Here is a 26,020-nt window from a genome sequence, read left to right as displayed (position 1 = left end):
TATTTCAGGGAAAATGAATCCGACTCGGTTTCACAGTTAACAGGTTATACAAACAGGGGGTGGGGGGAACAGCCCCTTTCCAACTCCCACAGTAAATAAAAAATTAACTAGAGATAATGGGCACACGTTAACTGTATCCCCTGGCCCAGTGATCTTTATTCATTGGTTCACCAAACATATCCCCGCCCATTTCAATGGGACAGAGTCCGGGCCTCTCTACCCGAAAATCCCCTGCTACCCCACAGTTAATCTACAATCTTTCTCTGTACATAAGAGTAAGCATTGTAATTCATGTAACCTGCCTCAAGGCACAGCGCCCCCATTGGTCATAAATGGTACCCCATCAGACAAGCTCCTGGAGGCAAACAGATACCCCATCAGACCAGCACTTGGGACAAACAGATACCCCATAAGACAAGATCCTGGAGGCAAACAGATACCCCATCAGAGCAGAACTTGGGGCAAACAGATACCCCATAAGACAAGATCCTGGAGGCAAACAGATACCCCATCAGACCAGAACTTGGGGCAAACAGATACCCCATAAGACAAGATCCTGGAGGCAAACAGATACCCCATCAGACCAGAACTTGGGGCAAACAGATACCCCATAAGACAAGCTCCTGGAGGCAAACAGATACCCCATCAGACCAGCACTTGGGACAAACAGATACCCCATAAGACAAGATCCTGGAGGCAAACCGATACCCCATCAGACCAGCACTTGGGCCAAACAGATACCCCATAAGACAAGATCCTGGAGGCAAACAGATACCCCATCAGACCAGAACTTGGGGCAAACAGATACCCCATAAGACAAGCTCCTGGAGGCAAACAGATACCCCATCAGACCAGAACTTGGGGGACAGGGACAGTTTCCCAAAGAACTAAGCACTCTGGGTAGCTAAATAAACCTACACAAACAACCTGTGGAAGTTAGTTTTGTGAAGCAGGCATCCCAACAGACTGTATGAGATGTGTGGGCAGTTTGAGTTGTGGTGCCATGAGGTAGACCCTTAGCTTAAGCTGGCCATAGACGCAAAGATCTGATTGTACGAATGGAGGATTCGTACGATTTTCGAACCGTGTGTGGAGAGTCCCGACATTTTTCATCCGGCGGAGATCGGTCGTTTGGTCGATCGGACAGGTTAGAAAATTTCTGTCGACTGCAGATAATATCTCTGCGTATATTGCCGATCGTACGATTTTCAGTGGGAGACTGTCACCATCTTTGGTTGGACATAAATATCGTACGATTACTGTCAGGGGCAGAACATTGCTGATCTGTTCTTTAACTAATCTGACTGGTAAGACTTTGATCTGAATGGTTAGTGGCGGGTCGGGAGATGGGAAAGTCCGATCGTACCATGATTCGTACGATCGGATCTTTTAGTTAGACGTGCTTGAGTTAAATATTTCCAGAGTCGGCTTGTGGCCAAAGTTCAGTACCTTGTAAGGACCCCTACCTAGAGTGCATAGCTTCTCCCAATATCATCACATCCATGTTAATTAGTGATAAATGATTAAAGTGACTGCCCCCTGCCATCAGGTTCCCGAATCCATCCTACAAAAGCTCCATCAGCAGTGCAGAGACTACATTATTAGACAGACGAGCGGCCCAATCCTCAGGGAATTTGCTCTGGTGACGAGATCATTTCCAAAGAAGAACATTTCTCCCAACCACTAAGACTTTTCATAACTTTTTTGGGGAGGGGGTGGGCTGCAACATTTAACGCTATTCCCAAAAACAAGGCATGCCAAGAACTCCAGGTGTGACGGGCTTGGTGGGGAAACGGTTTCTGCTCAAATCTGACATCGTTTTTAGAATAAGAAGTTTCCATCCCTTGGACAGGTTTACTAAACCCGGCTTAAGTTGAATGCGGTCATGGGAAGGTGCTGATGTTGCAGTGTATTTTTGGAGGGTGCATTCATTTCAGTTTGGAGCAGCAAGAAAACCAAGAGAAATACCTCTTTCACCCTTGGGCAGGGTAGGATTGCACAGAAGTGTCCTTGATGGGAAAGTGCTTCTGTCCTCTCTAATTTACCCATATTTGGCCCATCTGGAATGCTTTTTGACCCCCAAGAATCTCTGAGGCGTCTGCAACTCGGCCAGAGTTTGTATCCACCCAGTAACAAAATAATCAAGGTTTTGCCTTCCACCCAACCATGGAGGTGGTAGATGTAGAAGCCCACATACAAGACAACCAATGCGAGTGCCATATCTGCTACGAGGCCTACAAGGTTACATCAAAATCAAGAGCACCAAAGACTTTGGCGTGTGGGCACTTGCTGTGTTTGCATTGCCTGAAGAGGTTGGTGTGCAAGAGCAGGGTGCTGACCTTTGTGGTGTGCCCCTACTGCCGCTGTGTCACCCTGGTGCCTGAAACTGGCCTTCAAGCCTTGAAAACCAACGAGGAGGCGCTCCACAGAGCCTCAGTATGCACCATAGTCTCCAGCATCTCAGACGGGGAGACTTCAGAGAGCTCGGGCTGTGACAGCGGAAGGTCTTCTCCTTCTCCATCCAACCACGAAATGCATCTGCCTATTCCCACCATCTTCACAGTCAGTGAGTCAGTACCCCCGAACCAAGGTGAGCTGTGGGGCGGCAGCTACATGCAGGAAATTCAAAGTACTTACCTGTTGGGTATCACCCGTCGTGTTGCTCTGTCTGAAGCCCACCCATCTCCAACTCCTTCCTCCATTTCCACTGATTGCTTAAGAATCTGCTTTGCTTTTGGGCTCATTGTCTCCATTGCCTGCGTCTTCTTCTTCCTCATATTCTTAAAATGAGTGACACAAGGAGTTTTTACTCAATCAAGGGCCGATGTGGTAAGGAGATCCCATCTATGGTCAGTATGTTCTGAACAGAGACATTGCCTTAGACTTTCACCTGTTGCCTTAGCCTCACCTGTTTCAGCATGTAACCTTCAGATAAACCACTCCACTAACCTCTGGCCACATTTGTCTTTATTTTATCTTTCTCTTACTGGTTTAGATGCCAGTCGCTCATGTTCTTGCCGAAATATGTGGCAAGAACAAGAGGTTCATGGCTTGCTTTCCTAACCCAACATACCTACTGGCAAACATTGCAACGTGAGAGCTGTGAAGATGTGGAATTGTCTCCCTGAATCAGTGGTACAGGCTGATACATTAGATAGGGACAAGGAAGGTTTGGATGCTTTATTCACCAGTAGCTCCTCCCAGCAGACAGGAGGGAGCAAATTAGATTAGAGGAGGGAAAGGGGTGTTACAGGGAGAGCTGGGAAGTGAATCAGGGGTACAAGCTGATACATTAGATAGGTACAAGGAAGGGTCGGATGCTTTATTCACCAGTAGCTCCTCCCAGCAGACAGGAGGGAGCCAATGAGATTAGAGGAGGGAAAGGGGTGTTACAGGGAGAGCTGGGAAGTGAATCAGGGGTACAGGCTGATACATTAGATAGGTACAAGGAAGGGTCGGATGCTTTATTCACCAGTAGCTCCTCCCAGCAGACAGGAGGGAGCCAATGAGATTAGAGGAGGGAAAGGGGTGTTACAGGGAGAGCTGGGAAGTGAATCAGTGGTACAGACTGATACATTAGATGGGTACAAGGAAGGGTCGGATGCTTTATTCACCAGTAGCTCCTCCCAGCAGACAGGAGGGAGCCAATGAGATTAGAGGAGGGAAAGGGGTGTTACAGGGAGAGCTGGGAAGTGAATCAGGGGTACAGGCTGATACATTAGATAGGTACAAGGAAGGGTCGGATGCTTTATTCACCAGTAGCTCCTCCCAGCAGACAGGAGGGAGCCAATGAGATTAGAGGAGGGAAAGGGGTGTTACAGGGAGAGCTGGGAAGTGAATCAGGGGTACAGACTGATACATTAGATAGGTACAAGTAAGGGTCGGATGCTTTATTCACCAGTAGCTCCTCCCAGCAGACAGGAGGGAGCCAATGAGATTAGAGGAGGGAAAGGGGTGTTACAGGGAGAGCTGGGAAGTGAATCAGGGGTACAGGCTGATACATTAGATAGGTACAAGGAAGGGTCGGATGCTTTATTCACCAGTAGCTCCTCCCAGCAGACAGGAGGGAGCCAATGAGATTAGAGGAGGGAAAGGGGTGTTACAGGGAGAGCTGGGAAGTGAATCAGTGGTACAGGCTGATACATTAGATAGGTATAAGAAGGGGTTGGATGGTGTTTAGCAAGTGAGGGAATACAGGGATATGGGAGATAGCTCATAGTACAAGTTGATCCAGGGACTGGTGCGACATTTTGGAGTCAGGAGGGAATTGTTTCCCTCTCTGAGGCAAATTGGAGAGGCTTCAGATGAGGTTTTTTTTTTATTTTTTTTTGCCTTCCTCTGGATCAACTGGCAGTTAGGCAGGTTAAAAAAAAAAGTTAAAAGATTGAACTTGATGGACGTGTGTCTTTTTTCAACTTTACTTACTATGTTACTATGCCTGTTATAATAGAAATATCAAGGATGTGAATCTTGAACTACGGTCTGGTACATCTCATATAAAAAGCTTATCGGATCTATGGAACAAGTGTAACAGCAGCTTACAGGAGGCGGGGCTATGACTGATTCAGTGGGTGGGACTAGAACACATATGAGCTTACAGGGGGAGGGGTTGTGAGTCAGCAGCTGATGCAGTGGGTGGAACAAGAAAATGGATGGCAGTTTACAGGGGGGAGGGGCAGAGAGTCTGTGGGTGGGACTAGAAGACACTGATGGCAGCTTACAGAAGGAGAGGCAGGGAGTCAAACTCAAGCAGTGGCTGGGAACATATGTTTTTATCTGATATCTTAAAGCAAACATATGCCTTTAACAGTTAAACAGTAAAAGAAAACATATTTCACATAAAAAAAAGGGACAAAATGTGTTTATTAAAGACACAGATTCTGGATATTATTCCTTTTCCAACACTGTGTGTAGGTAGAAAAGGGAAATCATTAGTAGAGACTTCAAAATAGGAATATTCCTGTTAATAATGCAGATAACAATGACAATGTTCAATGCTGCAGTGATGCGTCAGATCCTGCAGGGGGCACTGTCCTCACTATAAGGCTACACTGGTTTGTATTGCCTGCACACCGGGAGGATGACACCCACAGGGTGCTGGGCAGTTTCCATTCTACAGATTCTGTTACTGAGAGATGCACAGAGCAGCTGAATGAGACAGAGACTCTCAGCTCAGGCAGCCATGATGTTACACTGAGGAGGAGGAGGAGATCTTACAGTCACCGTTATATAAAAATCAGTGGTAGAGATCATTTTTGGGCTTCATCCTAACCAGTCAAAGTCATCATCATCATCATCGCCAAACAAAGGTGCTGGGGGTGGGCGTCCTTTCATACTCTAAATACACAAACAAAAAGAAGGAAGGGAAGATGACAGGTATTTAGAAACTAGGGTAATTGAATCAAATCTCTCCACCGTTCTAAGCCAAATACAAAACTCTTGATTTTCCTCTATACTTCCTGTTCCTGTGCTGCTCTCTTCCCCATGGTCAAGCAAGAAACTCACCCTGGGTATGTGAATTCACTCATACATACCCAGGTAAAGATTGGATTCACTTACTCACGCGATTAAAAGGAGACTAGTTTTAATTACCCATGAGGAGGTTCCTGCCTGACTATAAAACAGAGAGCAGCCCAAGTACAGCAAGTACAGAGAATCAAAGCTTAAAGGGATACTGTCATGGGAAAAAAAATTTTTTTCAAAATGAATCTGTTAATAGTGCTGTTCCAGCAGAATTCTGCACTGAAATCCATTTCTCAAAAGAGCAAACCGATTTCTTTATATTTAATTTTAAAATCTGACATGGGGCTAGACATTTTGTCAATTTCCCAGCTGCCCCAAGTCATGTGACGTGTGCCTGCACTTTAGGAGAGAAATGCTTTCTGGCAGGCTGCTGTTTTTATTTCTCAATGTAACTGAATGTGTCTCAGTGGGACCTGCATTTTACTATTTAAGTAAATAGTTAGATCTACCAGGCAGCTGTTATCTTGTGTTAGGGAGCTGCTATCTGGTTACCTTCCCATTGTTCTTTTGTTTGGCTGCTGGGGGGGAAGGGGAGGGGGTGATATCACTCTAACTTGCAGTACAGCAGTAAAGAGTTATTGAAGTTTATCAGAGCACAAGTCACATGACTTGGGGCAGCTGGGAAATTGACAAAATGTCTAGCACCATGTCAGATTTCAAAATTGAATATAAAAAAATCTGTTTGCTCTTTTGAGAAATGGATTTCAGTGCAGAATTCTGCTGGAGCAGCGCTATTAACTGATTAATTTTGAAATTTTTTTTTTCCCATGACAGTATCCCTTTAAAGTGCACATCATTTGGAGATGAATGTAAGCTATTTTGGAACCTTCTGCAGGGGGTAATAAAACATTTACCACTTCCTCCTCTTCTTCCTCTTCTGGCTTTGACCTCTGAGGTTTGGGGGGCGGGTTTTCAAACAAGTCTTCATTGTCGGACTCTTCCAGTCTGTAAGGAGGAGAATAAGGGAATAATGATAATTACACGGCTTGGAGTAGAAAGTCCTACAAACAGAAACATTTTGACTTACGCAATATTTGTTTTCAGTTTTGACTCGGCCAATCCCCTTTCCTTTTCTGTCTGGGCTCTGTCTGTGTTTTCACTTTGGGACATTGGGTCTAGTGGAGGAACAGGGCTGCCCATTTCCTCATCGCTTCCCAGGGGTGGTGGTCCTTCCGATTTCCCATCTTCTAAGTCATCTCCATCAGCCTCCAAGCTGGGTGCACTTGAGTCCTGAGTCTGTATGGCCTCTTGGCTGGGGATCTGGTCCTGTAAGTCATGGGCAACAGGCTGAGCCTCTGTAGCAATGGTTTTGGGGTCAGAACCCAAGTCTTCACCCTTTGAGTGCTCAGATTCCTTCCCATTGACCTGCACAGGGGTAACAGTGCTGGATTCATGCATGTCACTGCACATCATATGAACCAGCGCTGAGGTTTCCTCTAAATTCTCCTGTATGACTTGAACCTGCTCAGGACCCTCCTCTCCCTCTTGGTTGGCAGAGGAAGGTTCTGTTGTAAAGTCCCTGACCTCATTCTGCTCCTCTTCTGCATCTTTATCTTCATCTTCATCCAGTGTCTCTGAAGCCTCCTCTATGGCTGCCTGACAGGCCCATTCATCCTTCAGGTCAGGATCTTTTTCTTGGAATGCCTGGTTCTGGGAGGCAACAGCCACCATAGGAACTGAAGATTCAACCTGGGCATCTTCATCTTCCTTCTCCTCTTCCTCACTGCTGCTCTCAGATGCTGCCTCGGGTTGTTGCTGGTTCAGAAGCTGCAGAGTAGTTGCCTGATAAAAGCAAACAAAATGTAAATCAGGGGCATTAACCTGCACAGTCTGGGCGTCACAATGTACATGTACACTTACAGACTTCTTTATAACAAATGCCAGTTACCCTACTACCCTATTGCACTACTACCCCATGCCCCACTGCTCTGATAATATTCCAAGTCAAATGACTGTCCTGGGCCCAATGTGCCCTTATTAGAAACCACCCCCTAGGTAAGGGAATACAAGCTTTGATTAGTACATACTGATATACAGAGGGTTAACCCTCTTCCCTACCCACTGCTGCTGGACTGCTCTCTTCCCAAAGTAATGGGGACCCCTTTCTGCTAAGGAACAGGAATGTCTGCCTGCCCATGGGAAAGAGAACAGCCTAAAAGCAGGAAGTACAGACAGAACTCAGAACACCTAATTAAAACGCCTTGTAAAGTCAGATTCCAGGCAGGTTTACCTTAATGATACTCATTATGGTTCCAAGGACCTCCCTGCCGCTGTACATCTCCTCCAGATCAAACTCGCCCCGCAGACCCTGGAACACCCCATTCATTATCTTCTTCACCTAAACCAAGTCAGACAGTTAATGAACATGTGCAAGGTTACAGGGGGTGGGAAAGAATCCCGATTACTGCATGTTATTATAAACAGGAGCAGGAGCTGCCATATTGCTGTTGGGTTAGGATTTGCTGCTGGGATGCACTGTCCAGTAGAACTCACCTCTTCTGTGGTGTCTGTGGCTGGCGCCTCCTGAGATTGACTTTTGCTTTGTTCTTTCAGCAGGGCAGACATCTGACTCCTCAGGTGCTCATACTACAGGGAAGGGGGAGAGGGAAGGTAATGGCTGCTCAGGGCATGCTGGGAGATTTTGGCTAAGAATATAATCATGCAGAATAATGGCTGACTTACCTTCTCCTTCAGGGGCTGAAGCTGGGCAGCTTGTTCCTGCAGCTCTGCCATTTTCTGCTCATTCAATCTCAAAGCCAAGGCCTGACAAAAAAAATGACAGATTTGGAGTGGGTTCCACAGGAACAAATTGGTACAATGCTAACTGCTGATTGGTTGTAGGCATAAGAGTTTGTATTTGGAAGCCAAAGAATTTTCCTCAATAAGGTTCCCAGGCAGGACAAATTCAAGTGACTAGTGGCATAGAAGTAAGGGCTAAATGAGACTGGACCCAGCACTGCAGCAAGTAGAGCAATAGCTCTGTCATAGCATTAGTGCCTGAAGGCAACATACCTGCTCCGAGGCAGAAGAGGTTTCCTTCTCTTTGGATTTCTTTTGTTCTTCCAACATGGCTGCCATCTGCCTCTCCAGCACTGCGTACTGCGGGGGATCCAAAGAACATCAACACACGAGGGACCAACAGCAATCTCTGTAGGGTAGTCTTATAGCCAGAATGCAGAGAACCTGCCTATAAATTGTCTAAAGCTAGAGCTCTTATTCTATGTTCTATCTGCTCCTTGGCTGCCTCTTCCCCATGGTCAAGCAGGAACCACCCATTGGATTACTTAATCCAGTGTCCCCCAGAATTTAGCCGGGGGAGTTTCCTGTCTGACCATGGGAAAGAGAACAGCTCAGGAGCAGGAAGTACAGAGAATAAGAGCTCTGTACCTGGGTAAGTACTGGGGGAGATTGGATTCACTTACCCAGTGGGAGGTTCCTGTCTGACCATGGTTAAGAGAGCAGCCCAGGAGCAGGAAGTACAGAGAATCAGAGCTCTGTACCTGGGTAAGTACTGGGGGAGATTGGATTCACTTACCCAGGGGGAGGTTCCTGTCTGACCATGGGAAAGAGAACAGCCCAGGAGCAGGAAGTACAGAGAATCAGAGCTCTGTACCTGGGTAAGTACTGGGGGAGATTGGATTCACTTACCCAGGGGGAGTTTCCTGTCTGACCATGGGAAAGAGAGCAGCCCAGGAGCAGGAAGTACTGAGAATAAGAGCTCTGTACTGGGTAATTACTGGGGAGACTGGATTTATTTAGCCAGGGGGCAGTTCATGGTGAAACCAAAGCAAATGAGCCATAGTTTAATCTGACATGGACTTACATACTAATATTTTGTTATGGGGTGGCTCACCTTTTCTCTCAGAGGATGGAGCTGGGCTGCCTGCTCCTCTAACTCAGACAGTCTCTGCCCTTCCCAACTTCGAGATGACACCTAAATCAGGAGCAGGTTACAAAGACAAGTTACAAAGATAAGTGCCAAAAGCAACTCTGGCTCAGTCTCTATCATTTCAGCAAGGGACACATTGTCCTTCCAAACCTGCTCAGCTGCTGCTTGCTCCCGGGTTTTCTTCAGGATCTGCCTCAGGTCTTCCATCTCTTCCTGCAAAGATCTGCGTAGCTCTTCCTTTTCCTCTTCTGCCCGCTGGCGTTCCTGCTGGGACCTCCTCTTCCTCTCTGCAAGGCTCTGCCCACAACACAAAGGAGGATGGGTTAGAAGTGTCACATGTGTTTGCGGGGGGCATGAAAGCACCTGGGGTACATTACGGACATCCTAGCAGCCTCACTCCTATAGCAGTTCACTCAGAGACTTCAGATATTCCAAGTATCAAATTAACAGATGAGGGCAAGCTGGAAGTGCTGTGAATTGTAGTTTGACACCACCTACAGGGCTACACATTGACCACCCCTTTATTAGTCAAAATTCATTCCTCTCCACTGTTATTGTTTACAGATACAGAATCCAATTAAAGTTAGGTATTGTTACCTTCTCCAAATTGTCCTTTTGCGCCTTTAAATCTGACACCTCCTCCTCCAGGGTTGACAATGTGCCCTCCAGCTGCCGGCGAGTGTCCTTCTCAGACTTGGCTTTGGTCTTACTGTGCTCTGATGTCTCCTGCACCTCTGACAGTGGAAAAGGGACATATCTCTTCATACTGAAATACTCTGCACCTTTCCCATGCATCTCTGCACTTCCTGATAGAAGCCTTGTGCCTTTTCCCATGCATCTCGGCACTTCCTGCTAGAAACCATGTCCCTTTCCCATGCATCTCTGCACTCCCTGCTAGAAACCTTGTACCCGTCCCCAATGCATCTTGCTGCTGGGGGCCTTGCACCTTTCCCATGCATCGCTGCACTTCCTGCTGATCTGCTGGGAGTTTGTACATACCAAGAAAGTGAACTTGCAGGGAGCTGAGCTGGCTCCTGTGCTTCTCGGATTCCTGTTGCGCGGCTTCCAGCTGCATCCTGAGCTCAGTCTCTTTCTTCTGATATGCTGTGAGTTCCAGCTGTAAGCGGGACAACTGACTGGTTGCGGCAGCCAGCTCCTCTGCCAATTTGACCTGCACCAGGAAGAGACTAGTCAGTGACAAACTTGCCATCATTCCTCTATTAATCTTAACATTTTCCTTAATATTTTCCTGGATCACTTCCCCTTTAATAGAACTTACCTGCCCACTAGGCTTACATTAACCTTGGCTGCTGTACATGTGCCTCTTTTCATGGGTCTAACTACCTTACCCGTAGTCTCTTCTGCCTGATACATCTCCCTCTGAAGCCATTGTGGCCCTAAATGCATCCACTAATAATAGAGAGGGGCCAGGTCACAAACACACCTGCACCCCTACTTACTAAAAACCATATCAAGGAGAAGCATAATGGCAAAAATAAAACCCAGATTTGAATTCTATGGCTGAGACACTTTTCATTGAAAGAGAAAAGGAAAGAGGGTGCGTGAGAGACAAAAGAAAGAGCAGAAGAAGAAAGAGGCAGGTAGTACCCTAAGATCTCACCTGGTACCCGCCCACATCCGTGTGCAGTGCATGCTGGGAAAGACAAAGCAGCAGGAATAAGGACAAGCAAAGATAAATCACAGTAAGCACAAGCAGAGCCAAATGTGACCATCACCCATAAGGCAAAGTGAATAACAGATACACATACAATATCCACCAGATATATCAGAGCCCTCCCCCCTTCTAGGCAGCTCCATAACATTATTGGTTTTTACAAAAAGAGGTTAATTCCTCTACTCATAGCGCAAAAGCCTGCAAATCAGAGAGCAGATTCCAGCCTTGAATCAGTGGAGCTGCCCAGGCGCTTGCATAGAGACAGAATGGGACAATGTTACAATACAGAATAAGAACATAATGCTCCAAAACTGGGTTAGAAGTATAGAACTGAATTTGTATACGTCCTGCCCATTCTCGCCCCTTCAACCTGCCACATGCAGCGTGGAGGTTATTCCTCATATCCATTACCCCAGGTCCGGATTGAGAATTAAAATAGGCCCTGGCATTTCAGGTACACAGAGGCCCAATCAGCCCACTCAAAGGCCCAAACAGTCCCCACCAGCCCACTAAATACTGACTTTCTATGGCTCCTTATGGCAGCCCCTCTGGCATTTGCCAGAGCCCACAGATTGCCAGTCCGGGCCTGCATTACCCTTACTAATATTACTCTCCATCCTTCCCTTACCTTCTCCTGCATGGCGTTCAGCATTCTAGTTTGGGTGTTCTCTGCTGTCGTCTTTAAGGAGTCATTCCTCTGCTCCATCAGCAGGTTACTCTGCTCCATGTACCTGTCAGGACAGCAATGGGTGGGGGTTAAAATCCAGAGCAGCAGAGGTTACGGTCAATAGCAGGGACAGATTTCTGATCTGGAGGAAGAAGGGCAGCCCCACCCCCCATATGGTTATAAAACTTTGCTGATGATACAATTATACCAATTATATGCCTGAAAATCCCAAGCTCCATCCCGGAGGGAAAAAAAAAACACCATGGAAAGAAACATCTAAGGAGCCCGGAAGGTGAACAGTCTTACTTCTGGTTACGATGTATCAGCTCCCCAATTTTGACATTCTGTTCCTCAATGCGACTGCTCTTCTCCAGCACCTCGTGTTTCAGACGCTCGTTCTCCTGAGAGACGACACAAATTAGATTTCATACTGAGCTCTGCTGCTAAGATCAAAGGCCGTTTTTTGGTGACTCGGGTTCCTTTCCTTCTTTGGTCTGTTGCCCTAATGTCATTATGGTTTTACCGAATCATGTACCTGTGTGACCTACTGCAATGTGATCCTAATTATTCAATATATACATTAGATTTCACCTGGATGATGCGCTGAATATTGTTCATGATCATGGCACTTTCCATAGTGATAGAGGTGATACCAGGGAGCAAGTGGGAGGTGCTGGCTGAATTCTCCTTCTGCAGATTGTCCACCTGTACATGGAAGAGCAGACCATAAGAATGAGTGGGAGACGAGGGAAGACAAGACTGTAACAATGAAAAAAAGGGAACAAGAGCCCATCAGAATGAACAGGGAGAGAGGGGAGAAGAGACCATAAGAAAGAACAGGGGGAGAGGGGAGAAGAGATGGAACAGCACCGCTAAGTCTATAAAACTTACTTTGGAAGCCAAGACATCAATCTTGTCGGCAATTTTGCCAATGGACATGCGGATCTCGGTGCTTTGCTGGCGCGCTTCCGTCATCAAGAAAGAGGTCACGTCGCCTCCAGCTTTGAAACAACAAAAAGTATACGTGATAAATGGGGACCGTGAGACTGGTATGAATAAAAGTCTGCCATCTTGCATCTACAGGAATGATCAGAACCAGCTGTACCTTGGAAAGGGGATGGCGTCTGTAGCTGTGGCGGGTACACCGGTGCCACAGATTGCAGCTGGGTGGTGGGGTTGTGTGTGTATGGATACTGCACTCCGACATATGGCTGGAAAAAAAGTTATATATGCAGAAAACTATCACATTGGGGGCTCAGTTCTGCATCTATGGATGCACTACAACTCCCAGCAGCCTGCAGTAATACAGGAACATGTTTTTGTGTTACCTGGAAACCAGGTGCCATCCCTGGAGCGAGAGCCTGAGACTGAATGGGTCCTACTGACATTAGTGCTACGGATGTCCCCTGAATAGTTGGTACAGTCTGTGGCTCTGCAGAGAAACCAGAGAGAGAGAGATTGAGAGACCACTCACATGTATCAGATAGTGGGGGACATCAAACACAGGAGAAGTATAGTTGCCCCCTTATTGGCAGCTCGTTACCTGGAGCCGGAATATGAGCAGCAGGCATGTGGTTCATCTGTGGGGTGGGTCGGATAGGCAAAGGAGCAGCAAGATGGGGCACGGATCTTTGGGTATTTGGATCCTAGAACAACAAGGTTTTATTGTAACAGGCTAGAAAACAACACTACATTAATACTGCTCATTCCTTTATCAGAAGGTCTGGTGAGAGGATTCTTTTTGTGTTTTGAAATTGGCAAAGAATGGACCTACTTCTATTTCAGAATCACTGGAGTCTGGCTGGGGGGTGCCGGGAATGAACGGCAGCATTGGTTGCCCCATCTTGGCCATCCTGGATATCAGCTTGGCTTTGGCCATGTCAGGGTTCTGAGGAACACCACCGAGGTTAGCAGGAAAGTACCAAACAATATGGATTCACTCAGGCTAAAGGGGAACGAAGGGGAATGAAATGACTGGATACTTACTGCTAGCTGCTCGCTAATGGAGTTGGACTTGGCACGGATAGCAGGCTCCCTGTAACGCAAGGAAGGATCTGTCAGTACCATATATGTGTATGTCCTTCATGGTCCCAGAACCAATACATTTATAGCCCAATAAACTGTCACATACCAGTGGATCACTAAGCATCACTCTGCCACTCTGGAGTCAAGGGGAAACACACCCAAACAATTCCTTACTTAGGGGGAATTGGGTATAGAAGACCCCAATATTGGGCTTGTTTAGCCTCCAACAGCATGGTCACAGGCCAATACAAGTGGCCCAATCAGATTCCAGACAGTGCAGGCCTTACCCAGGTTTGGGTGGAATGGAAGAAGGCGGCTGGGGTAACATTTCTGCAGTCTGACTGTCAGGGATAGACACTGGGGAATCTCTGGATCCAATGCTCTGTCTGTCGGACCCCTGATCCTTCACCTTCATCTGCAGAGAGAGAAATATTTCATTTCACGCCGAGGCCCATTTGGTGCAGCCGGAAGCAGAGAATCCAGTAGGAACAGCCCTTTATACAATATCCATAGAAAAATTCACGCTGCAGTACTCCGAAATGGTGAAAATCTGAATTTATTTGTGCCAAAGACTAGAGTGCTGCGGCATGAATTTTTCTATGAATAATTGGTTCCTTGTGCATTGGGAAAGCAGCATGCACCTGATCCAACAAAAAGCGCAAGTACAACTTGTCTATAATTGAGCCCTTTATTCAATACCTTCTGCTGTACATGATGCAACACAGGGTGAGAAAGGGGAGCCACTCACACGTTTAATTTCCACCTCAAACAACAAGGTTGCATTGGGGGGAATGCGTCCGGCGATTCCTTGGGATCCGTATCCCAGAGCAGGCGGGATGACAAGAAACCGTTTTGCTCCTTTCTTCATTCCCAGCATGCCTTCATCCCAGCCCTGTGTTCCGGGGAATGGAGAGGATTGGTTAGCAGGATTAGAGATTAATTACCTCAGGATAAAAACTTGCTGGGGCAGGAAAGCAGTTTGGTTTTTCCATCGTACCTTAATGACCTTCCCAGATCCCAGCTTCAGTCTCAGGAGTTTGTCCTTCTGCACGTTGGAGTCAAACACCTATATAAAACCAATGATATGGTGTTAGCCAATCCAGGGCTGCCGTGCAGCATCAAACCAATCAGATCCGCTATAGAGAACTGCTTCCATTCCCCCACACATCTGACCCCAGGGCACAAAGACGGGCACCTTGAGATTGAGACTTTAGGTATAAACAGCAAATGTCACCCTGATCATACCTGGCCCAATTCATGGTTCTGATATAACCAGCCTGTGTAGGCCACTTCCAGCAAGTCCCCGATGTCAGCGCCTTGTCCCTCGCCGGGGAGCAGATCCTGGTAAATCACAGTGTCCAGAGAGGGGGAGGAGTTACACTTGGCCATGCACACCTGTAATGAGATGCGGGGACAGGTTGCTATGGCTCAATTCACCCTAGCAACCAGGCAGCAAAAACTGAAGGTTTACTTCTCTCTGTTTATTATATAAATACGCTCCTGCATATAAATACCTGCTTACTGAAATCAATGGCAGCAGTTTCTGACTCGAACATGACTGACCAGCTCTGCCTCTGATCATCGTAGAAAGCAGCGTAGTTATTGGGCTGAACCTGATGAGAGCAGCAAAAAGGAAACACTTTATTTGCTGACAAACAGGATGCACAGGAATATAATCTCTCCCCTGATAATTACCCACTGCTGTTTCCCTGAGCTACCATATAGTTGTACCCTCTCTCTCTCGCTCTACATGCTATGAGCAAACCTAGGGGGCTGTTCCTGCTGAATTGTGCTTAGTACATTGAATACCTATGCTGTCATAGTTTTATGGGATCTCTCTGTACAGACTATGAGCAAACTTAGGGGCTGTTTCTGCTGAATTGTGCTTAGTACAGGGGAATACCTATGCTGCCATAGTTTTATGGGATCTCTCTGTACAGACTATGAGCAAACCTAGGGGGCTGTTCCTGCTGAATTGTGCTTAGTACATTGAATACCTATGCTGCCATAGTTTTATGGGATCTCTCTGTACAGACTATGAGCAAACCTAGGGGGCTGTTCCTGCTGAATTGTGCTTAGTACATTGAATACCTATGCTGCCATAGTTTTATGGGATCTCTCTGTACAGACTATGAGCAAACCTAGGGGGCTGTTCCTGCTGAATTGTGCTTAGTACATTGAATACCTATGCTGTCATAGTTTTATGGGATCTCTCTGTACAGACTATGAGCAAACTTAGGGGCTGTTTCTGCTGAATTGTGCTTAGTACAGGGGAATACCTATGCTGCTATAGTTTTATGGGATCTCTCTGTACAGACTATGAGCAAACTTAGGGACTGTTCCTGCTGAATTGTGCTTAGTACAGGGGAATACCTATGCTGCTATAGTTTTATGGGATCTCTCTGTACAGACTATGAGCAAACTTAGGGACTGTTCCTGCTGAATTGTGCTTAGTACAGGGAAGGAATACCTATGCTGCCATAGTTTTATGGGATCTCTCTGTACAGACTATGAGCAAACTTAGGGGCTGATACTGCTGAATTGTGCTTAGTACAGGGGAATGATTATGCTGCTACAGTTTTATGTTCCCTGTATATTCAGCAGCCCAATTTGGCAATATCCACCCCTAATGATGTTATATAATATCCATTGCTTGCCTCTTGTTAGCGCATTATAATATAACAGGAGGGCTATGGTGGTTAATAGGGACTTAATGGTGACTTAGGCAAGACTCACACTAAGCAGCACCAGTCAAGGAAATCAATGACACAATGACCTCTTTATATTTCCACAATACCAATAGGAAGAGACAGGGGGAGGGTTACTTTCCCATGGTGCAATGCAGTTGTAGCTCCCCAGATTAAACATATTAAATACCCTCTCGGTGCACTTACTGTGAACATGAAGCCCGGGTGGATCTTGGCCACAGTGACTGGCTGCTGTTGGCTCATGTAGAGAAGGATCCTGTACTGGAACATATAGAAAGGCTGCTCAGTAAATGAGCCTGCTTTTCCCAGAAGCCCACACAAACCAGCCTGTGTGTAACAAGAACTACAATTTGGGGGTAACATGTGCCCTAGTAATAACCACTTGTCTGTATTAGTACAGTGCACTCTGGGACGTATAACAAGGGGGGTGAGGAAGGTCTGGATACAGTAGGATTCAGGCACCCACTTACCTCTTTAGCAGTGTGATTCCCCAGAACAGCAGATCCAAATTTGCCCTGCTTTACATATTGCCCATTATTGCTGTAAGAAACACAAGCAGGGGGTAAGAAACACAAGCATAACAATCCATTGTTTATCACAGGCCTCTCCAGGCAGCAGTGTTACACTTGTAACCTTTATGAGCCTTCATGAATATAAACAATCCCTGCCATAAAGCAAGTCAAGCCTGTTGTATTTTGGCCAGAAAGGAAGTACAGGCAGCCTCATGTGTACCAGGAATTACACGGCCTATAGTATTACTTAGACTTACTATCTGTAGGCATGAACAGCTGTGGCAAAGAGAACGGCAGGTGCCAAACCAGAACCAGCTGGTGCCGTGGGCTTGTTGGCTTTGCCACCTAAAGAATGGAAAACAAACATGAGAATAATGAAACAGTAGTAGGACAAATCCTAATCACACTTATGGATTGGAGCTGCCATACTGTTAGCCTCGACTGGGTCATTTCACAGAACAACACCCCCAGTGCCTTCTGTTTGCATTGCTCCCTATAGAGAAATAGGACAGAAGAAGGAATCAAAGTCCTCACCTGTGGCCCCGGGGCCCTTCTTTGGCTGCTTTGGGGCAGTGTATTGGAAGGATTCATTTCCCGGTCCAGAGACGGTTTGATCCATGCCAAAGAGAGATGCCAGCTTTGCCCTGTGGGAGAGAAGTCAGACAGTCTTGCTTTACTGCTGCGTCCCCAAAACCAGACTGACTGGGCCTTGTGCCCTGCATACAAACCCACGGCTCCCGAGAAGGGGCATTACATGTCACAGGTGAACTTTGCTGTTAGTTCCACAGCTTCATCTGATCTAATCTGATCTAATCTGATCTTCCTAATCTGGTCTGTTGGAGACTAAGGAATCTGTGCAACACGACCAATCCAGTAAGAAAGACCCATCTGGCCGGCAGAGAAGTGGCCCAGGAGCCCGGAGGCACAGGGAGGGTTGTACAGCACAGCAATAAAAACCAACCCATGATCCAGTTGCCAGAGATAGTCTCTTCTCCACTCCTTCGACATGGCGATATGTCGCCCTCACACCACAGCCCTAAACTCAGTCCCGCCCCTCTCACATGTATGTGGTATGTCCTTCCCAAGGGGTGCCAAGCCACCGAATTCCCCAGGGAGACCGAGTGTCGTGGCAGAGCCGGGCATTGGGGCGTGTGACCACCCTCTAATAGCAATCATCTGACTCCACTTACCCTGCCCTTAACCATGTTTCATGCTGTCACTTGTTAAAGGGGAAGTTAGCCTTAACATCATCCTCATTCTCACTGGGTTTATAGTTCTGTGTAACTGTCATTGTGTCTGTCCCTTTCTCTTCTCTGCACTGCTGCCTCTGACTCCTGATACAACTTCCCAATATCCATTCATTCCTCATTCTCATTGGGTTTATAGTTCTGTGTAACTGTCATTGTGTCTGTCCCTTTCTCTGCACTGCTGCCTCTGACTCCTGATACAACTCCCCAATATCCATTCATTCCTCATTCTCACTGGGTTTATAGTTCTGTGTAACTGTCATTGTGTCTGTCCCTTTCTCTGCACTGCTGCTTCTGACTCCTGATACAACTTCCCATTATCCATTCATTCCTCATTCTCACTGGGTTTATAGTTCTGTGTAACTGTCATTGTGTCTGTCCCTTTCTCTTCTCTGCACTGCTGCCTCTGACTCCTGATACAACTTCCCAATATCCATTCATTCCTCATTCTCACTGGGTTTATAGTTCTGTGTAACTGTCATTGTGTCTGTCCCTTTCTCTGCACTGCTGCCTCTGACTCCTGATACAACTTCCCAATATCCATTCATTCCTCATTCTCACTGGGTTTATAGTTCTGTGTAACTGTCATTGTGTCTGTCCCTTTCTCTGCACTGCTGCTTCTGACTCCTGATACAACTTCCCAATATCCATTCATTCCTCATTCTCACTGGGTTTATAGTTCTGTGTAACTGTCATTGTGTCTGTCCCTTTCTCTGCACTGCTGCCTCTGACTCCTGATACAACTTCCCAATATCCATTCATTCCTCATTCTCACTGGGTTTATAGTTCTGTGTAACTGTCATTGTGTCTGTCCCTTTCTCTTCTCTGCACTGCTGCTTCTGACTCCTGACACAACTTCCCAATATCCATTCATTCCTCATTCTCACTGGGTTTATAGTTCTGTGTAACTGTCATTGTGTCTGTCCCTTTCTCTGCACTGCTGCCTCTGACTCCTGATACAACTTCCCAATATCCATTCATTCCTCATTCTCACTGGGTTTATAGTTCTGTGTAACTGTCATTGTGTCTGTCCCTTTCTCTGCACTGCTGCCTCTGACTCCTGATACAACTTCCCAATATCCATTCATTCCTCATTCTCACTGGGTTTATAGTTCTGTGTAACTGTCATTGTGTCTGTCCCTTTCTCTTCTCTGCACTGCTGCTTCTGACTCCTGACACAACTTCCCAATATCCATTCATTCCTCATTCTCACTGGGTTTATAGTTCTGTGTAACTGTCATTGTGTCTGTCCCTTTCTCTGCACTGCTGCCTCTGACTCCTGATACAACTTCCCAATATCCATTCATTCCTCATTCTCACTGGGTTTATAGTTCTGTGTAACTGTCATTGTGTCTGTCCCTTTCTCTGCACTGCTGCTTCTGACTCCTGATACAACTTCCCAATATCCATTCATTCCTCATTCTCACTGGGTTTATAGTTCTGTGTAACTGTCATTGTGTCTGTCCCTTTCTCTTCTCTGCACTGCTGCCTCTGACTCCTGATACAACTTCCCAATATCCATTCATTCCTCATTATCACTGGGGTTTATAGTTCTGTGTAACTGTCATTGTGTCTGTCCCTTTCTCTGCACTGCTGCCTCTGACTCCTGATACAACTTCCCAATATCCATTCATTCCTCATTCTCACTGGGTTTATAGTTCTGTGTAACTGTCATTGTGTCTGTCCCTTTCTCTTCTCTGCACTGCTGCCTCTGACTCCTGATACAACTTCCCAATATCCATTCATTCCTCATTCTCAATGGGTTTATAGTTCTGTGTAACTGTCATTGTGTCTGTCCCTTTCTCTTCTCTGCACTGCTGCCTCTGACTCCTGATACAACTTCCCAATATCCATTCATTCCTCATTCTCACTGGGTTTATAGTTCTGTGTAACTGTCATTGTGTCTGTCCCTTTCTCTTCTCTGCACTGCTGCCTCTGACTCCTGATACAACTTCCCAATATCCATTCATTCCTCATTCTCACTGGGTTATAGTTCTGTGTAACTGTCATTGTGTCTGTCCCTTTCTCTTCTCTGCACTGCTGCCTCTGACTCCTGATACAACTTCCCAATATCCATTCATTCCTCATTCTCACTGGTTTATAGTTCTGTGTAACTGTCATTGTGTCTGTCCCTTTCTCTGCACTGCTGCCTCTGACTCCTGATACAACTTCCCAATATCCATTCATTCCTCATTCTCACTGGGTTTATAGTTCTGTGTAACTGTCATTGTGTCTGTCCCTTTCTCTTCTCTGCACTGCTGCTTCTGACTCCTGACACAACTTCCCAATATCCATTCATTCCTCATTCTCACTGGGTTTATAGTTCTGTGTAACTGTCATTGTGTCTGTCCCTTTCTCTGCACTGCTGCTTCTGACTCCTGATACAACTTCCCAATATCCATTCATTCCTCATTCTCACTGGGTTTATAGTTCTGTGTAACTGTCATTGTGTCTGTCCCTTTCTCTTCTCTGCACTGCTGCCTCTGACTCCTGATACAACTTCCCAATATCCATTCATTCCTCATTATCACTGGGTTTATAGTTCTGTGTAACTGTCATTGTGTCTGTCCCTTTCTCTGCACTGCTGCCTCTGACTCCTGATACAACTTCCCAATATCCATTCATTCCTCATTCTCACTGGGTTTATAGTTCTGTGTAACTGTCATTGTGTCTGTCCCTTTCTCTTCTCTGCACTGCTGCCTCTGACTCCTGATACAACTTCCCAATATCCATTCATTCCTCATTCTCAATGGGTTTATAGTTCTGTGTAACTGTCATTGTGTCTGTCCCTTTCTCTTCTCTGCACTGCTGCCTCTGACTCCTGATACAACTTCCCAATATCCATTCATTCCTCATTCTCACTGGGTTTATAGTTCTGTGTAACTGTCATTGTGTCTGTCCCTTTCTCTTCTCTGCACTGCTGCCTCTGACTCCTGATACAACTTCCCAATATCCATTCATTCCTCATTCTCACTGGGTTTATAGTTCTGTGTAACTGTCATTGTGTCTGTCCCTTTCTCTTCTCTGCACTGCTGCCTCTGACTCCTGATACAACTTCCCAATATCCATTCATTCCTCATTCTCACTGGGTTTATAGTTCTGTGTAACTGTCATTGTGTCTGTCCCTTTCTCTTCTCTGCACTGCTGCCTCTGACTCCTGATACAACTTCCCAATATCCATTCATTCCTCATTCTCACTGGGTTTATAGTTCTGTGTAACTGTCATTGTGTCTGTCCCTTTCTCTTCTCTGCACTGCTGCCTCTGACTCCTGATACAACTTCCCAATATCCATTCATTCCTCATTATCACTGGGTTTATAGTTCTGTGTAACTGTCATTGTGTCTGTCCCTTTCTCTGCACTGCTGCCTCTGACTCCTGATACAACTTCCCAATATCCATTCATTCCTCATTCTCACTGGGTTTATAGTTCTGTGTAACTGTCATTGTGTCTGTCCCTTTCTCTTCTCTGCACTGCTGCCTCTGACTCCTGATACAACTTCCCAATATCCATTCATTCCTCATTCTCAATGGGTTTATAGTTCTGTGTAACTGTCATTGTGTCTGTCCCTTTCTCTTCTCTGCACTGCTGCCTCTGACTCCTGATACAACTTCCCAATATCCATTCATTCCTCATTCTCACTGGGTTTATAGTTCTGTGTAACTGTCATTGTGTCTGTCCCTTTCTCTTCTCTGCACTGCTGCCTCTGACTCCTGATACAACTTCCCAATATCCATTCATTCCTCATTCTCACTGGGTTTATAGTTCTGTGTAACTGTCATTGTGTCTGTCCCTTTCTCTTCTCTGCACTGCTGCCTCTGACTCCTGATACAACTTCCCAATATCCATTCATTCCTCATTCTCACTGGGTTTATAGTTCTGTGTAACTGTCATTGTGTCTGTCCCTTTCTCTGCACTGCTGCTTCTGACTCCTGATACAACTTCCCAATATCCATTCATTCCTCATTCTCACTGGGTTTATAGTTCTGTGTAACTGTCATTGTGTCTGTCCCTTTCTCTTCTCTGCACTGCTGCCTCTGACTCCTGATACAACTTGCCAATATCCATTCATTCCTCATTCTCACTGGGTTTATAGTTCTGTGTAACTGTCATTGTGTCTGTCCCTTTCTCTTCTCTGCACTGCTGCTTCTGACTCCTGATACAACTTCCCAATATCCATTCATTCTTCATTCTCACTGGGTTTATAGTTCTGTGTAACTGTCATTGTGTCTGTCCCTTTCTCTACACTGCTGCTTCTGACTCCTGATACAACTTCCCAATATCCATTCATTCCTCATTCTCACTGGGTTTATAGTTCTGTGTAACTGTCATTGTGTCTGTCCCTTTCTCTGCACTGCTGCCTCTGACTCCTGATACAACTTCCCAATATCCATTCATTCCTCATTCTCACTGGGTTTATAGTTCTGTGTAACTGTCATTGTGTCTGTCCCTTTCTCTTCTCTGCACTGCTGCTTCTGACTCCTGACACAACTTCCCAATATCCATTCATTCCTCATTCTCACTGGGTTTATAGTTCTGTGTAACTGTCATTGTGTCTGTCCCTTTCTCTGCACTGCTGCTTCTGACTCCTGATACAACTTCCCAATATCCATTCATTCCTCATTCTCACTGGGTTTATAGTTCTGTGTAACTGTCATTGTGTCTGTCCCTTTCTCTTCTCTGCACTGCTGCCTCTGACTCCTGATACAACTTCCCAATATCCATTCATTCCTCATTATCACTGGGTTTATAGTTCTGTGTAACTGTCATTGTGTCTGTCCCTTTCTCTGCACTGCTGCCTCTGACTCCTGATACAACTTCCCAATATCCATTCATTCCTCATTCTCACTGGGTTTATAGTTCTGTGTAACTGTCATTGTGTCTGTCCCTTTCTCTTCTCTGCACTGCTGCCTCTGACTCCTGATACAACTTCCCAATATCCATTCATTCCTCATTCTCAATGGGTTTATAGTTCTGTGTAACTGTCATTGTGTCTGTCCCTTTCTCTTCTCTGCACTGCTGCCTCTGACTCCTGATACAACTTCCCAATATCCATTCATTCCTCATTCTCACTGGGTTTATAGTTCTGTGTAACTGTCATTGTGTCTGTCCCTTTCTCTTCTCTGCACTGCTGCCTCTGACTCCTGATACAACTTCCCAATATCCATTCATTCCTCATTCTCACTGGGTTTATAGTTCTGTGTAACTGTCATTGTGTCTGTCCCTTTCTCTGCACTGCTGCCTCTGACTCCTGATACAACTTCCCAATATCCATTCATTCCTCATTCTCACTGGGTTTATAGTTCTGTGTAACTGTCATTGTGTCTGTCCCTTTCTCTTCTCTGCACTGCTGCCTCTGACTCCTGATACAACTTCCCAATATCCATTCATTCCTCATTCTCACTGGGTTTATAGTTCTGTGTAACTGTCATTGTGTCTGTCCCTTTCTCTGCACTGCTGCTTCTGACTCCTGATACAACTTCCCAATATCCATTCATTCCTCATTCTCACTGGGTTTATAGCTCTGTGTAACTGTCATTGTGTCTGTCCCTTTCTCTTCTCTGCACTGCTGCCTCTGACTCCTGATACAACTTCCCAATATCCATTCATTCCTCATTCTCACTGGGTTTATAGTTCTGTGTAACTGTCATTGTGTCTGTCCCTTTCTCTGCACTGCTGCTTCTGACTCCTGATACAACTTCCAAATATCCATTCATTCCTCATTCTCACTGGGTTTATAGTTCTGTGTAACTGTCATTGTGTCTGTCCCTTTCTCTTCTCTGCACTGCTGCTTCTGACTCCTGATACAACTTCCCAATATCCATTCATTCCTCATTCTCACTGGGTTTATAGTTCTGTGTAACTGTCATTGTGTCTGTCCCTTTCTCTTCTCTGCACTGCTGCCTCTGACTCCTGATACAACTTCCCCAATATCCATTCATTCCTCATTCTCACTGGGTTTATAGTTCTGTGTAACTGTCATTGTGTCTGTCCCTTTCTCTGCACTGCTGCCTCTGACTCCTGATACAACTTCCCAATATCCATTCATTCCTCATTCTCACTGGGTTTATAGTTCTGTGTAACTGTCATTGTGTCTGTCCCTTTCTCTTCCCTGCACTGCTGCTTCTGACCTCCTGATACAACTTCCCAATATCCATTCATTCCTCATTCTCACTGGGTTTATAGTTCTGTGTAACTGTCATTGTGTCTGTCCCTTTCTCTTCTCTGCACTGCTGCCTCTGACTCCTGATACAACTTCCCAATATCCATTCATTCCTCATTCTCACTGGGTTTATAGTTCTGTGTAACTGTCATTGTGTCTGTCCCTTTCTCTTCTCTGCACTGCTGCTTCTGACTCCTGACACAACTTCCCAATATCCATTCATTCCTCATTCTCACTGGGTTTATAGTTCTGTGTAACTGTCATTGTGTCTGTCCCTTTCTCTGCACTGCTGCTTCTGACTCCTGATACAACTTCCCAATATCCATTCATTCCTCATTCTCACTGGGTTTATAGTTCTGTGTAACTGTCATTGTGTCTGTCCCTTTCTCTGCACTGCTGCTTCTGACTCCTGATACAACTTCCCAATATCCATTCATTCCTCATTCTCACTGGGTTTATAGTTCTGTGTAACTGTCATTGTGTCTGTCCCTTTCTCTGCACTGCTGCCTCTGACTCCTGATACAACTTCCCAATATCCATTCATTCCTCATTCTCACTGGGTTTATAGTTGTGTGTAACTGTCATTGTGTCTGTCCCTTTCTCTTCTCTGCACTGCTGCTTCTGACTCCTGATACAACTTCCCAATATCCATTCATTCCTCATTCTCACTGGGTTTATAGTTCTGTGTAACTGTCATTGTGTCTGTCCCTTTCTCTTCTCTGCACTGCTGCCTCTGACTCCTGATACAACTTCCCAATATCCATTCATTCCTCATTCTCACTGGGTTTATAGTTGTGTGTAACTGTCAGTGCTATTGTCTGGCAGTGTCTATTTCTATTCTCTGCAGTGCTGGGGAGTCAGACAGTCAGTGAAGTGCCCAATGTAAAGTGCACATACGAGTGCTGATCCCCTGGCTCAGAGGTGAGATGAAGTTGTACAACAGGGAAGTGCAAGAGTCCTGTGTCCCTACTGACTCCTGAGCAACAACTTCTGCTTCTCTCCTGCACTGTCACTTGCCCATAACAACTTCTGCTTCTCTCCTGCACTATCACTTGCCCATAACAGCAGCCAGTAGCAGCAGTAGCAGCAGTTTGCCGATGGCACAGGGAGACTCCACGTAAACCATTACATTTTACATCGTGTCAATCTAATTGCTAATGAGACAATGTGGCAACAATTACTGATCTAGTTGTAATCAGCTGTCAACTGCTACATTGTTACAAGAGTCAGAACCGGCGGTGCAGCAGCTTACTTCTAAAGGCTTCAAACTACAACTCCCAGAATCCTTTGCTGGTCATTGTTTTAGTCCAATGCCTAAGTGGGACAAAGGCAGAATCAGTACTCCCCGGGGCCACTCACCCTCCTGTGGGAGAGAGAAAGTCCGTGTCCTCTTCATCTGCCCCGAACATCCTCCCGACCAAGCCCCGGTCACATCGACTTCAGAAGCCCCTTCCCTTTACTTCCGGGAACTGGGGGAATCACGGGCCTGTCAGCTGATCCCATAAACACCGCCCTCCTTTCAGCTTTACGCCTGTCGTAATAATGTCACACGCTATGCCACAACAGCCAAACATGGCGTCCGACTTGCGTGTCACGCCTCCCAGCAGTAGGG

General features: G+C 46.0%; 1 protein-coding gene across 2 annotated transcripts; it reads right to left on the bottom strand.

Annotated features, from left to right (window-relative positions):
• Positions 1-4,845: 4,845 nt before the first annotated feature.
• Positions 4,846-25,931, bottom strand: fkbp15.L (FKBP prolyl isomerase family member 15 L homeolog). 2 transcript variants are annotated; one of them, XM_018229392.2, is made up of 31 exons: positions 25,768-25,931; positions 17,534-17,643; positions 17,257-17,344; positions 16,958-17,027; positions 16,674-16,748; positions 15,294-15,392; positions 15,025-15,174; positions 14,777-14,845; positions 14,528-14,671; positions 14,067-14,194; positions 13,741-13,789; positions 13,529-13,642; positions 13,298-13,400; positions 13,083-13,186; positions 12,860-12,965; positions 12,646-12,755; positions 12,346-12,459; positions 12,061-12,155; positions 11,716-11,818; positions 11,034-11,066; positions 10,412-10,583; positions 10,010-10,146; positions 9,563-9,709; positions 9,377-9,457; positions 8,536-8,622; positions 8,206-8,286; positions 8,017-8,109; positions 7,754-7,861; positions 6,551-7,305; positions 6,378-6,468; positions 4,846-5,337 (listed from the first exon to the last, which is right to left on the bottom strand). In XM_018229392.2, exons 1-31 carry the CDS (start codon positions 25,815-25,817, stop codon positions 5,263-5,265), a joined length of 3,741 nt encoding a protein of 1,246 aa, XP_018084881.1. In that variant the 5' UTR covers positions 25,818-25,931; the 3' UTR covers positions 4,846-5,262. The 2 variants fall into 2 exon arrangements, with proteins under 2 accessions (XP_018084881.1, XP_018084882.1); XM_018229393.2 differs by lacking the exon at positions 11,034-11,066 and having other exon boundaries at positions 25,768-25,930.
• Positions 25,932-26,020: the final 89 nt, after the last annotated feature.

Source organism: Xenopus laevis, chromosome 8L, assembly GCF_017654675.1.
Source record: "Xenopus laevis strain J_2021 chromosome 8L, Xenopus_laevis_v10.1, whole genome shotgun sequence".
NCBI classification, from domain to species: Eukaryota; Metazoa; Chordata; class Amphibia; order Anura; family Pipidae; genus Xenopus; species Xenopus laevis.
Note: the sequence above shows the minus strand (reverse complement) of the source record. Positions and strands in the feature narration are given on the sequence as shown.